This window comes from Elgaria multicarinata, chromosome 2, assembly GCF_023053635.1.
Source record: "Elgaria multicarinata webbii isolate HBS135686 ecotype San Diego chromosome 2, rElgMul1.1.pri, whole genome shotgun sequence".
Lineage (NCBI taxonomy): Eukaryota > Metazoa > Chordata > Lepidosauria > Squamata > Anguidae > Elgaria > Elgaria multicarinata.
This window is the reverse complement of record NC_086172.1, coordinates 40958632-40972312: the sequence shown is the minus strand read 5'-3', so window position 1 is coordinate 40972312 and position 13681 is coordinate 40958632. Positions and strand designations below refer to the sequence as shown.

The 13681-nt window shown below is 42.1% G+C and overlaps 1 protein-coding gene across 1 annotated transcript; it reads right to left on the bottom strand.

Moving 5' to 3' along the window:
• Window positions 1–255: 255 nt before the first annotated feature.
• On the bottom strand, window positions 256–5464 carry ATP5MC3 (ATP synthase membrane subunit c locus 3). Its single transcript, XM_063116334.1, has 5 exons — window positions 5407–5464; window positions 5178–5307; window positions 3481–3558; window positions 2368–2564; window positions 256–502 (listed from the first exon to the last, which is right to left on the bottom strand). The coding sequence occupies exons 2-5, from the start codon at window positions 5217–5219 to the stop codon at window positions 388–390; spliced, it is 432 nt and encodes a 143-aa protein (XP_062972404.1). The 5' UTR covers window positions 5220–5307; window positions 5407–5464; the 3' UTR covers window positions 256–387.
• Between the last annotated feature and the right edge of the window lie 8217 nt (window positions 5465–13681).

Here is a 13681-nt window from a genome sequence, read left to right as displayed (position 1 = left end):
AGTCCAAAGTGTCTAAAGGACACCAGGTTTCCTATGACTCCCCTACACCCCACTGGTGGGGTGGATAAGAGGCAGTGCTAGCTCACCTGATAATTTAAGCCCATGCACAATATAGCTGAGATAATTTACGCAGTACAATACTGTTCCACTGAACTTTATTATCATTTTTCCTAAAATAATCTTCTGATGGAAACTGTGGTCTCTGGGCAGACTTTGAAAAAGTCAAGCAGATAAATGAGAATAAGACACAGCCAGTTTAAACTCATTACCATCTTTAATTAAGCTGCTTTGGAAGTAGCATACATTTCCATGATAGACATTTTCCCGAGCCGAAGTTCATAGAATCACATTGTAGTTCATTAATCCCAATGTTACGAACAGATCTCTTCACATGGCAAACAGGATCAAGAAAGCAACCATCAGACAGAAGAGACCCATAGCTTCAGACAGAGCAAATCCCAGAATAGCATAGGAGAACAACTGCTGCTTCAGAGAAGGATTTCTAAAATAAAATGTTGAGATGTGAGTTGTCGTTGTACAAAGGGTGAATGTTAAAAAATACATGTATTTATATAGTAGTTAAACGTCATTCTATTCCAAATAGATACACCAGTATTATACCTTATATAGTGAAAAGCACAAGTCACCTAGTTTATACAGCAAAGTATTTACCAAAAAGCCTAATAGAAGATCCATAATGAAAAGTTACACACCAACAAACATGTGATAATTTACATAAGTCTGAGCAGGACTAGTATTGCAACTGGTGCTTCTAGGGAACTGCTTAAAACTAAAACACAATTATAAGGATATGAAATGGAAGGTAAGTTTCATATCACATTGTAAAGCTCAACATCATCACCACCCTAAAGCCGCTCAGAAATCTGGGAAAATAGGTGATTATCTTACAGTAAGGTTGGAGATTCCAACTGCCTCTCCAGATGGACACAGTTGCAGCCACCAAGATTTTAAGTGGCCCTGTGTAGTTTCTGCTCAGTTTCCTGTAGCAACATCTATCAAAATCGGAATCTCAAATCCTGGCCTAAATTGCTGATTTGTTAACCCATTTATATTATACAACCAAGGACTGCTTAAAAAGTGTGTGTTGGAAAACTAAGAAATTTTCCTAACATGTGTTGTTCTCATTAGTACAAAATAACTATAACCTTTCCCCCGCAAAGCTAGCGTTCATGATCAAGAGAACCCCAAACACCAGTTTAACAAGAGCAATTATGCTTCCCGATTGGAATTTCTCCTAATTCTGATTTCAGTATCAGTCTCATAATTGCATTCAGTTATACAATGATTAGCTTCATGAACAAGAATTACTATAGTTGTTATAGTTTTAAGAAAATGTACTTTATAAAGTTTGCCTAGCAACAGCAGAGACGGGAAACACACCTTATTGGCTGACAGTATTACAACGTCACAGCCATTTACAGTCCTACATGGTTTGGGTCCAGGTTACCTGTGGGATCGCCTTCTCCCATATAGTACGCCCCTCACATTCAGGTCCTCTGGGGTGAACTTACTTCAGTCAGCTAAAACTAGGCTGACATCAGTTTCCCAGAGGACCTTTTCTTCTGTCGGCCCCAGATTGTGGAATGGCCTGCCGGAGGAGATTCGTTAAATTAACTGTGATTTTAAGGCAGCTTTAAAGACTAGCCTTTTCCGGCAGGCCTATCCAGATCAATGTAAAATAAAGAATTTTTAAGATGTATTGATTCCTGTTCGAATGTTGTTCCCCGCCTCGATCCAAAGGGAGAGGCGGGTAAGAAATAAATATATTATTATTATTATTATTATTAACTTTCACAGTACTGCTAACCAATTGCAGCTTTTTCCATTAGATTTTCATTCTGCTCTTCTTTTTTTGGTGGTAGCTTTGCTGTCACCTGCCAAGCCCCGAAAACCTGTCAGACCCTTAAGGCTAGCAAGATGAGGTGTTTTTGATGGAAGGAAAGACAGGGGGTCTCTATTTTTCCAGCTAGAGTTGTACTTCCACTGCCATTCTGTGTCCCTCTGTATCTCTCATGTGTCTTTCCAACCTGTGGTCACTTTTTGCAAACTGTATTAGCAACTTCCTCCCTCCACACCATCCAAGCTTTCTACCCCTAAGACCAACACTTTCTTCTTTGATTCCACAGAAAAGATAAGCACCTGGAGCTGTCGTAGCCCTGCATAGCCTTTCATGCCACTTAACTTCAAAAGCCAAGGCCAGGCTATTGTGCTGCAAGGGTGAGAAGACAGAGCTAAAGTATCTTACATCTGCAATTGTGCCATAATAGTTACCTGAATACCTAGTAGAGCAGAATGAAACAAACATGTGTTCACATAATGCTGAAAGTTAAAATCTAGACAGATTACCTGGCATAACCAATGATTAGACTCCCAAAGACTGTTCCGATACCAGCACCAGAACCTGCCACTCCTACTGTGGCAGCACCAGCACCAATAAATTTGGCAGCAGTGTCAATGTCCCTGCTGATAGCACTAGTTTGAAACTCCCTTAGTGCTAGTTGACTGCCGGTGTTCTGAGCCCCAGTAAGGAAAGCTGTGTTGCCCTAAAAAGAAAAAGGAAATTCCAAGGTTTAGTTTTAGTAAGAACAGCTAGAAATTTGTACTATGAAAGTTGCAAGAATTTTATAGCAGGGAAGGGAAACTTTAAGTCATATTTCTTTGGAGATTTTTTTTAAAATGTTCTATTCTTCCTAGCAAAGAAACTGTGAAAGTGCCAGAAACAAAATCGATCTTAAATTTAAAAAGTAGTCACTATCCAGTGACCCTAACAACTTTTCTCCATCTAGTGTTATCAGCAGTAGGATGCAATACCAGGCACAGCAAGTAAGTAAATGTTATCTTTCCGTATGCTAGTCTTCATGCTTCCCTGTTGTGTTAAGTATCTACAACCCAGGGATAATCATATAGTCTGCAAGAGATTTCTAGAAATAGCTTTTGTGTTACATGGTCTAAAGGCATATAAGGAGGAACTTAGAAACTATCTGGCCCTATGCAATCCCTCAGGGTGGACAACTTGTGGCCCTCCAGATGTTTTGGCCTACAATTCTTGCCACTCCTCGCTATTGGCTATACTGACTAGGCCAAAAACATCTGGATGGCCTCAAGTTGCTCTAAATAGAGGACCACCTGAAAACCCAATGTATGCAGCTCCATGGTCCTTTGGAGAAAAAGCAGAACATTAATGTAACAGATGAATAGTGCTTTCTTGCTCAATTGCAAGCCTGCATCTTTCCAAGTTAATTATTGCAATTCAAGTAGCTTAGAATAAGTAAGGTTTACACAATGTTGTATGGCTGAATGGTGGTGGTGGTGGGAAAGATAGAAGGTGGGGACTAAGCATAAGGCAAAGTGCCTTTGCCAAAACTACAGCTTTATACTTTGTTGTGAGTTAGGATTACTACGACAAGAACATACAGGCTCACCAGATAGTTTAGGAAGCTACAGAATTGTTTAAGGTACCTCTCCAGTCCTGACTTCCGGCCTAGACAACACCGATGCAGAAATTGGTCTGTATAAGATTCTTGATCCGGTACGGATCTGAAAAGCCAGGGGTGGGAGAAGAGGAAGGATATTAAAATAACAAACACACAAACCACAATTCAACTACCGTAGCCTACAACACAACACATATACAGTATATCTTGACTTTTGGATTGACAGGGAACTAGGTTGCTTTAAAATCACAAGAAAGCAATTCCATCCATCAAGGAAAATTCATTCCTTGAACCCCTCAATAGCTTGAGGCATTAGCACTTTAAGAGCAGTCATTCTTACTCTAGGCAGTAACTACACTGACCACAACTAAAGTCATTGAGACACAACTGCTCTTGAAATTTGGCATTCACATTTGGTACATGTAGGTCAAAGAGAACACTGCTCACCCAGGTTGTATAGAACATTTCTCATCTGTCGGAAACATATGCTCCATATGGAATAAAATTTATTTTTGTTGGGATTAGTGTTGTAGCTATAATTATAAGTTAACAGTCTTGAAGGATCTCCTACTAATGATCTGTTCCTCTCCTTCCCACTGTGAGAAGTGAGACACCAGAACATGCAATGAGATTTTAAACACAGTACACATATACTAAATGGTTAAGCAATTATCTCTTGGGAAAGATACAGGTACATTCTTTTTTTTTTTTTACTTGCATGGCAAAGATTTCATAACCAGCTTAGAGTGGGAAAGGAATTTTGGCAATCTTGGTCTCGGACACTTTTCATCACATTTCAACCAAACAAGTCTGTGTCACAAATTTGTGTTCTCTTGACTTTGTTTAACACGCATTACTGAGAATAATGACTATTCCTGTCATACAATACAGGTCTGGAAGGTATGTTAGACTTAGAGTGTACCTGAATATACTTCTGCTATGTTGGATGACCTTCAGATTCCTCCCAACCCTGCAGGACTTCAAAAACAAATTCTGACACTCCAATCCTAATAACGTTTACTCAGAAGACAGACCCATTGAGAGTGCGTCTCACTTTGTGGCCTACTAAGCAATCAAAATTTTACTCAAACAGCTCCAGTCCTTTCCAGACTTTCCTGAAGGTGCAGCGCCCCCACCCTACCCCCAAAACCTTGTTGAGCTCTCACTTCTGGCAAGCAGTCTAGGCTGTCAGTAGCAAAGATTGTAGGGAAGGCCCTAACGAATGAATGAATGAGAGGGAGGGGGGAAAGCCGGCCCCGACGCGGCCTGTTCTTGCCCTTGGATCACCTACTCGCTAAGGTCACACGCGTTTCCACACCGACCTCTTTCCCTTGCAAAATCGACTCAGGCGCTTTCCGAGGAAGGCCACTGCATTTCGGTTTTTGCAATTATTTGAAACGGTGGAGTCGAAAAGCGTCTTTGTTAAGAAGCATTGGGGTGGGGGGAGGGAGGAGAATTAGGCCTCCCTGCACAGAACAAAATCAATAGGGCGGAAAATGACCTACAGCAGGCATAAAGGGTTTCGGGGAACGCTAGGCCTGCCACCCCCACCCTGGGATCTCCTTGCAAGGGCGGGGCGGGGAAAAGGCTGTGACCGCTGGGAAGGCGCGGAAGGGCAGGTGAGGCGAGGCCGGGGCCGGGACCTAGAGAGGTGTTGGGAGGGGAAGAAGGGGGGGAGCCGTTGCCCTGCAACAACCCTGGCAATGCTCCGTCGCAACTCACCAATGCAGGGGAGCCGGTGGCCAGCTTGACACAGACGAACATGGTGGCTGCTATGTGGCTGGGCGGGCGAGCGGGCGGCCGGTGGAGCTCAGGGGCTGCGTGGGGTCCCGGGGCTGGGCCTTTTGGCTCGCTGTAGGGGGAGAAAGGAGAGTTTTAGGGGTCCGGCAGCAGGCGGAGGGCTGGGTGCCTCCGATGGCGGCGGATGCGAGGGTCCCGGCCTACCACTTACCCGGCGGCAGCGGCTCCTCCGGCTGAGCTGGTGCAGCTGTAGAGGTCGAAGGGACTGCAAGCTCTCTGCGCAGGCGCAGTGACGGCGCTTTATAGTCGGCACGCCCGGATGCTGGGAGGGGAGGAAGAGAGGAGGAGTTGCTTTAAAAAAATACAAATGGTGGGGGGAAGAAGGCGCTCCCAAGGTCACTCTGTAGCAACTTTATCGATAATACTGGGATGGGGGACAAAAGGGCAGCCGGAATATGGAAAGTGGGGCGGGAAGGGAGATCCTAGGTTCCGACCGTTAATGCAACCCCCCAATGGGGAAGAACAAGAATGGCCATAGGAAGCAATGCGAGTGGCGGCTCCATGCAAGCTGCAAATAAAGTAAGGGGCTTCATTAGCTCCCGTGGTTTGCAAGGGGCAGGCCTATTTGTTTTATTAATATACAGTGGTGCAGCTAGAGCTTGAACTCTGGGCTGACGTCCAGGACCCTGAATTATTATTATAATTATTATTATAATATTTATTTGTATCCCACTTTTTGCCCAATGCTGGGCCTCAAGGCGGCCTTACAAAGTTTAAAACATACAGTGGGGGTGGGGGAACAAAACCATAAACGTTTAAAATACACAACAAAATTATAAGACATTAACATAGATGGAGGGCCAGATTATTCTCCAAAGGCCTGCTGGAACAAAAAGGGTTTAACCTGCTTCCGAAAGCCCATCAAGGAGGGAGCCAGCCTATCTTCCCCAGGAAGAGAGTTCCAGAGCACTGGAGCAGCCACCGAGAAGGCCCTCTCCCATGTTCCCACCAAGCGCGCCTGTGAAGATGGTGGGACTGAAAGAAGGGCTTCTCCAGAAGATCTTAAAGCAGGGGCAAGCTCATAAAGGAGAATACGTTCTTTCAAATAGAGGGGGGGCCCCACCAGTGTGTAAACGTGTGTCTGAATGCGTGTCTGCGTGTCAGGGAGAAATGGACATTCTAGATTTTACATCAGTGAGGCCAGTTGGCGTGGGCCTACGATTTTGAGGGGGCCTACTCCGAGTCCCCCTGGGCAAAGTTGCTTGATTTTTCTGTTGATGATGAATTTGCCCAAAGAAACGCACGTAAAGCATTTCTGAATGTGAAGAAGTGATATCGTATATGCATCTTGAATAAAAGTGCTTGCCATTACCTATATAAATCGTTCTAGTTCATATGTATTTAGAACTGATTAAAAAATACTTAATGAGCAGTTTGAAATGGGGCCTACATTTCCCATCTGGCCCGGGCCTACTACCAGTTTTGCCCCATCCTAAGCCCAGCCCCTGCCAATGACCACCCAGGGAGTGGTGGCAGCATGACCTGGACTAGCATGGGTGCATTTGGGCCCACCTTATTTGTTAAATTGCCTTCCAGGCAAGGCACAGCAATTTTATAACAACGAAACCGTAAAACTAGAAAAATAACAGTAAAGCTTTAGAACAACTACGTGATTTGAAATGGTAGATTAAAAAGACACACCTTCACACATCTGTCTAAAAGACGAGAGTGGGGAGCAACTTCAGTTCTTGGGGGAGCGCATTTCACAGCTTCGGGAGCGACACAGGAGGAAGAACTTTCACATGTGTCTCTGTGGACCATGGTGTTCTCCAAAGGGCTTCTCCATTATATCTTAATACTTGGACAGACGGTCCCTTAGATAGCCAGGTCCTAAACCATTTAGGGCTTTAAAGGTCAAGACCTTGAATTGAATCCAGAAAGCAATGGACAACCAGTGCAAGTCTTTCAAGACAGGTGTAATACGGTCCCAATGCCATGCATTGGTCATCATCTTTATTATTTATTTATTACATTTCTGGGTAGTTTAGAAATGATTACAATGCCAACAAGTAAAGGCATTTCTTTTCAAACAGGCTTAAATTCTTGAAATAAATTAACAGGGTTCTCCTTGGCATGGAAATAGTCAGGCTCATGGTATTGACTAATCTGGGAACTGGATCCGAAGAAAACTGATCCTTGATCGCCACTCCTTTGATGTCAAGAAAGCATATCTCCACAAAGCTCCCTCTAGATATTTAAGCCGTAAGTTAGCAAGATAGACTGAAATGTGGTAGATAGCAGAACCAAAAATTCTTGAGAGGATGGAATCCATTTATTGAATATCGGAAAGCAAATTATAATGTCGAAATTCACATTTATTCATGTTTTACAGTTTCACAATTATTCTTGTCATGAAATTTTAAAATAATATCAAGTTGTTTTATGCTCCATTGTTCTTGTAGATTGCTTCATTGATAAGTGTATACATATGTATTTTTCTCCTTGTCGCTAGCTATTTATAATTTTCTATTGAACTAATTTATAATTATGAGGATTTTCAGAATTTCAGTATTATGAATTAGAAATGATTAAGATCTTGGGGTGGATACAAGATCTGCCTTTCACAAGAGAAAGGGCTCCACTTGTAGGAGGTCCCTCTGCTTGATTTTTAGGTATACCCCCTCCTGCCTACACAGGAGCTCATCCAATTCAGCAGGGTCTCATGACTCCCTGAGTAGCATTCTCAAGGGGATGGAGGGACTGTTGTAGGAAGGTAGGAAAGTCCATTTCCATTTCCATCAGTACAATTGATCTGGTGTAAATCTGGCTCTAATGTATGTGTATATTCTATGTTTTGTCTTAATCTTATGTAAACCACCCAGAGAGCTTCAGCTTTGGGGTGGCATATAGATGATGATGATGATGATGATGATGATAATGATGATAATAATAATAATAATAATAATAATAATAATAATAATATCAACACAATCCATGCCAAACAGATAAAATCACTCAGAGAATTCTTCCACACTAAAAACACCCCCATCCATAAAGCCATAGTAAAAGCAGATAAAAACTACACCCCACTCAACCTAGCACTACAAAATGAAGACCAAACACTACCACTCTCACAGAGAAGGAAGAAAAATGGGCACAAAAAGCACTCCACAGGAAGCACTACAACATAATACAGAACCCACAAACAAAGAACAATCTTATGAATGGCTCAGGAAGGGTGAGCTATTTCTAGAAACAGAAGGATTCGTAATAGCTATACAGGATCAAGTTATAGCAACCAAGAACTACCAAAAATACATCATAAAAGATAACAATGTAACAACAAACCTATCAATTCCAAGCAACAATAAATCATGTATCAGGAGGATGTAAAATTCTGGCAGGAATGGACTATACGGACAGACACAATATAGCTGCAAAAATAATTCACCAACAACTGGCCATCAAATTCAACCTTATCAATTAAGCTACACCATACTATACATACACAAAACAATCTTGGAAAATGCAGATCATAAAATATAGTGGGACAGAACAATTCATACTGACAAAACAATGCCTTGCAACCGACCGGACATACCGGTCATAGACAAAAAAGAAAAACACACATGCCTCATCGACATAGCAATATTGAATGACAAAAATGTTGTTGAAAAGGAAGAGGAAAAGAGAGGAAAATTATACACCACTGGCCATGGAAGTCAAAGAACTATGGCAACAGGTATAGATCACAATTATTCTGTTAGTCACATCTGTCACTGGCATCACATAAAAAAAAAAACTATACAGAAAACCTTCAGAAACAGCCTACCAAAATACATCTACACCAACATCCAGAAAGCAGTCATATTTAAAACATGCTCAATTGTCAGGAAATTCCTGGATCTGTAAAGGTCAGCATGACTTGGCAGTGCCTGTCATGTCCATCTAGAAAAACGCCATGAGCAAGAAAGAGATAATAACAACAAAAATAACTGAGTGTATATTGGTGTATGTGTGTCTAATAGGTATATAATATTGATAACCATAATGTTGATAATAACCACAACAATAATAAAGTAAGTGACATAATTAAGCTATTCCTCTAAACCAGAGTTTTGACACTCAAAAGGGAAGAGACACTTTTTTTAACTCAAGATTTATTTTAAAACCCTCTATAACGCCTGCCATTTTTATGTTCCTGCAAGAGAACTTGCGCCTAATGTTCACATTTGATGAACACCCTTGTTCTCTGGCCTGGCTAGATTCATTTCCATCTGTTTGTTTGGCATTCTTCCCATTGAAAATGTGCGGTGCCAATTTCAACAGGGCATAGGTGTTAACCAAACATGGTTTTAAAGTTGGGGTTGGGGGGGCTTCATAACACAGCAAGCGCCACTTCTACTGCCAGGAGATCCTGCTGTTTGCAAATAATTCCAGCTTAGGGCCACATGCTTCATTACATGAGATCATATCTGTAGGTGCTTGTGGGCATCATAAAAGCAACAAATGTCTACTGGATCTCACTTTCAGCCTAGTTTGGTATTGGAATATTACATGGGAAAGTGTCATGGAGCCTGGGAGCAAGAGGTTTTATATACTCAAAACATTTTGACAGATCCCCACTTCAACTTAAGAAACCTTTGGAGTCTGCATGGCCTGATGGATTTTAATTGGCCCAACAGCTTTATAGACTTTGGGGAGAAAAGACAAAGCAAAATTGCTTGCCTAAAGCGCATATCTTGGCCAGGGTGGCGAAAGACATATAATTGACATAATTTACTACCAAATCTGGCACTACATGCATCACATAATATTACGCAGGGACAAATGCTGGCACTTCTTTCCCCGCCATAGTCTGCATTTATCAGCAGGAAAAAAACCTGTAGTAAGTACACTGGAGATATATGAGGTTTGAAATAGCAAAAGGTGAAGTTGTAATAGCTCCAATTCTCTAAACTTGGCTATGAATATTTGGTTTTTGGACCTGACTAAAAGGATCTGTGAGGTCTGGAATGGCATTTGATTGGGGAATTTTATTTATTCAAGGTGTTTGTTAGTTTGTTTTAAAAATTTGTCCCAGATCTACTTTCTATATCCAAAGCTGAGGTCACAATTTTTGGATAAGTGTATTGCTAGGAACTCATGACTCCAGACAGAGAAATGAGACATATGTCTGCAACTTGCTGACTTCTACGTTATTTGTTCTGGCAGATATTAGCACTTTCAATTTGCAAATCTTGCCTAATCACCATTCTGTTTCCCTTCATCACAACTCTATAAGGGAGGTCACCAGTACTCATATTTTGCATATTAGTGCATGATGAGAGGCAGAATTATGCACTTTATGAGCTAAGCATAAAACTTGGTATGTACAAAAGATATGCCGTGACAGGAGTGAGCATAAGGTAGATCAGGATCTATTGGTAGATCTCTGACTACTTTGTAGTAGATTGGCAAGGATTTCTGTCTTCCAAATGTTTAATGATGGCAAATGTTTAATGAAATCCCCCTACTGCAATTATAGAACTGAAATTAAGAAAACTGAGAGATGTTGGGGGAGGTGGTAAACAGGAATTATTTTCATTTGGAAGGACTATAAGATCCCTACTATTCTGGTTCTCCAATTTAAATTTCAAGTACATTAAAGAAACATAATGATAGCCATGCTGATCCATAAGAAGAAGAAGAAAATCCAAAAATCACAGTTGGGCAATCCCTTTATTAGGTGCTGACTTCACAGCGCCGGGTTGGTGCTGCTCCGCCACCAAACCTCGTGCTATTGCTGGTGCATGATGGCAGCAAGTTGTCCTAACAAGGAGAGGCAGTGCAGGCTTTCCAGCAGCCATTAGGCTCATCCCCTTCCCCTCCTGCAGCATCTAGCGACCTATAGGAGGTCGCCTTCCACCCGAGAACGTCCCCGAAGTGGTGCTGAGAAAGGACAGACCAGCGGAAGAGCTGGGCTGACCTTGCTCTGGCTGGAAAAGTTGGGGTAAGTCCCTGACTTCTCAGCTGCGCATCTTCACCTCCTTGGCCCGGGATGGCTTCGAATCTGTGGTTGCGTCATCTAACCGACTCAGTGTGTATTTGGAGACCCTGGGGCAAAGACAACATCAAGACAACCAAAATACTACAAAAGTGTGCAAGCTTTTGAGTTCCCCAGAACTCAAAATCAGGATAGGTGGTGCAAAAAGCAGGGTGAGGGAAGAAACAGAAACTTTTTTTTTTTTAAAAAAAAGGCAGATTTTTTGGGAGATCAGCCATTGCTTCTCTGTCCCAGAACACATTGCTAGGTGTAATTTGATACCTGCAATGCCTACCAGTGTGACTACTTCAATCTACATTTTGAGACTGTCTCTAAGCTGCAGACCTCATGACAACAACAGCTGTTTGGAGCTGTTTGGAGTCGCCCCCAACACACATCCCCTGTTTTTTGTACCACCTAGCTCATGGGTAGGCATCATGTGCTCCTGGATACCTTTCTTGGTGCCCACTGTGGTGCCCTCCCCCTCCCCCTTTATACATAAATCGACATACATATTTTCTTACTGGCAGCTGGGATTGCAAAGTGAGGGCCTCCAGCCACTGTCCTCTTCATTTCCCATGAATGCTTCTGGCACACATATAGGTCTCAGACACCTTTGAGAAATGAAGATGGTGGGAACTTGCAGGCTGATGCTTTCCTCTGCAGTGCTCCTAGCCATCAAAAATCGGGGGGGGGGGAGAGAGAAAAAGGGACTCCTGTGACTTCCATCTGGTAAGTGGGAGCGGGGCTGAAGAGTTCAGCAAGGGGGTAGGAAGCGGGGGTGCTAGGAAGAGCAGCAGTAAACCACTGGAGGTGGATCTGTGAAATAGGTTTCTGTTGATGCTGAAAACTGTGTTCAAAGGCACTGCTTAGAGTGTTAGAGCTCAGTCCTCGCTCTGCCTAGTATTCAGTCTTTTGGGCAAGTTACTTGTCCATTGTAACTATCCATGCCTCCTATGGCAGCCATTTTGTGATGGTGCCCAGCAAGCTTTAATTGCCAAACGTGCCTACAGGCCCCCAAAGGTTGCTTACCTCTGACCTAGACTCATAAAGAGTTCTGGAGAACTCAAATGCTTGCACACTTTTGTGGCATTTCGGTTGGTCCTAATAAATGTATTGCTGTAGATTTTGGATTTAATTCCAAGTGTATGTCTTTTGCACCTGGCTCTGGTTCATGGATCTTGGGTTTCTAGTAAATAAAGTAGATCCTGCAAGGTGGAAGTCTGCCCACCCTTTGCCTATGAAGCTCTATTAAGATAGAGATGCATTCTTAGTATTCTTAAAATGTCAGCTGATTTGTTAGTAGTTGGTGGTAGTGTTATAAATAACGTGATATCTTGGGTTTGATGGGTCTGATAAGCATGTTCTTTGCACCAGCATAAAGAACACAAACCAATCAGTAATTAGTGTGCAGCATTTCTGTACTGTCATGTAATATATTAATACAATTAATTTACAAGTAGACCATGTAAAAATGGCCGAAGAAGTGGTTTTATGTACTGTATGGAATTTTGTAACACCTTTTCTGATCTCACACTAATTGGCAAGCTCAGTGTCCTGTACCAAAATGGTGTTCATTGTGCCAACCTCTACTTGTACAAACAACTCATCCAACTTTTCTTACAACCACATGTTAGTTCATGGTGGCTCATTGCAGCTTCTGGAAGTCTTATCCAGTACTCTCCAGTCTTGGTTGTCTATTAATGACCAACCCCAATGCACAGACAAAGGCAGTATGGAATGCAGAATGAGTACCTGTCCGACAGCAAAAAAACATGTAAAATGGAAAACAGATCCATAGGACTGAGATATCATATTATTTATAACTTTCCCTTCCCAACTAGTTATCCCAATTGGCAATCATTTTGATATCATAGGAATGACTCCCTATCTTAATTTGAGCTTCATAGGGCACCCTTTGTATATATCAAGCTTTTATGACAAAATGCAAAATTTTTCCTAAGATGCTTTTGCATATGCTGTTTGCCTAATGGGCCAGGCTGCAATGGAGCCACAGGAGTTGAAATCATCTATGAGGATTGGATAGAAATGCTTAATAGTGGGAAGTTTCACTTCTTCATATAGGAGGTGCCCTTTGGATAGCCATAAAGAAAAGCTCCTGTGATTTTCTGCCATCATTATGAGTGATTACTTCTCCCTCTGGTGGTTGGGATGTGTTTTAGTTCTCTAACTACAGAATGCTAGTCAAGTTTAAGATCAGCCAGAGTATTCTTTCAACAGCCCCATATATAATGATTGCTGAAAAACATTACATGCGAGTCTCACTCTCAAGTGTACACGCATCTTTAAACATAATTGTATCAACTGGGAAACCTGTTTGGGCCAGGTTTTAGAGGACAACTTTACACATTGTTGCTCTTGCTTTTATAGGCCGCTTTTCTATCACTCACGTGCTTCTGGATGGAGGGCTCCTACCACTACCAATCAGAAGTCATGGTGC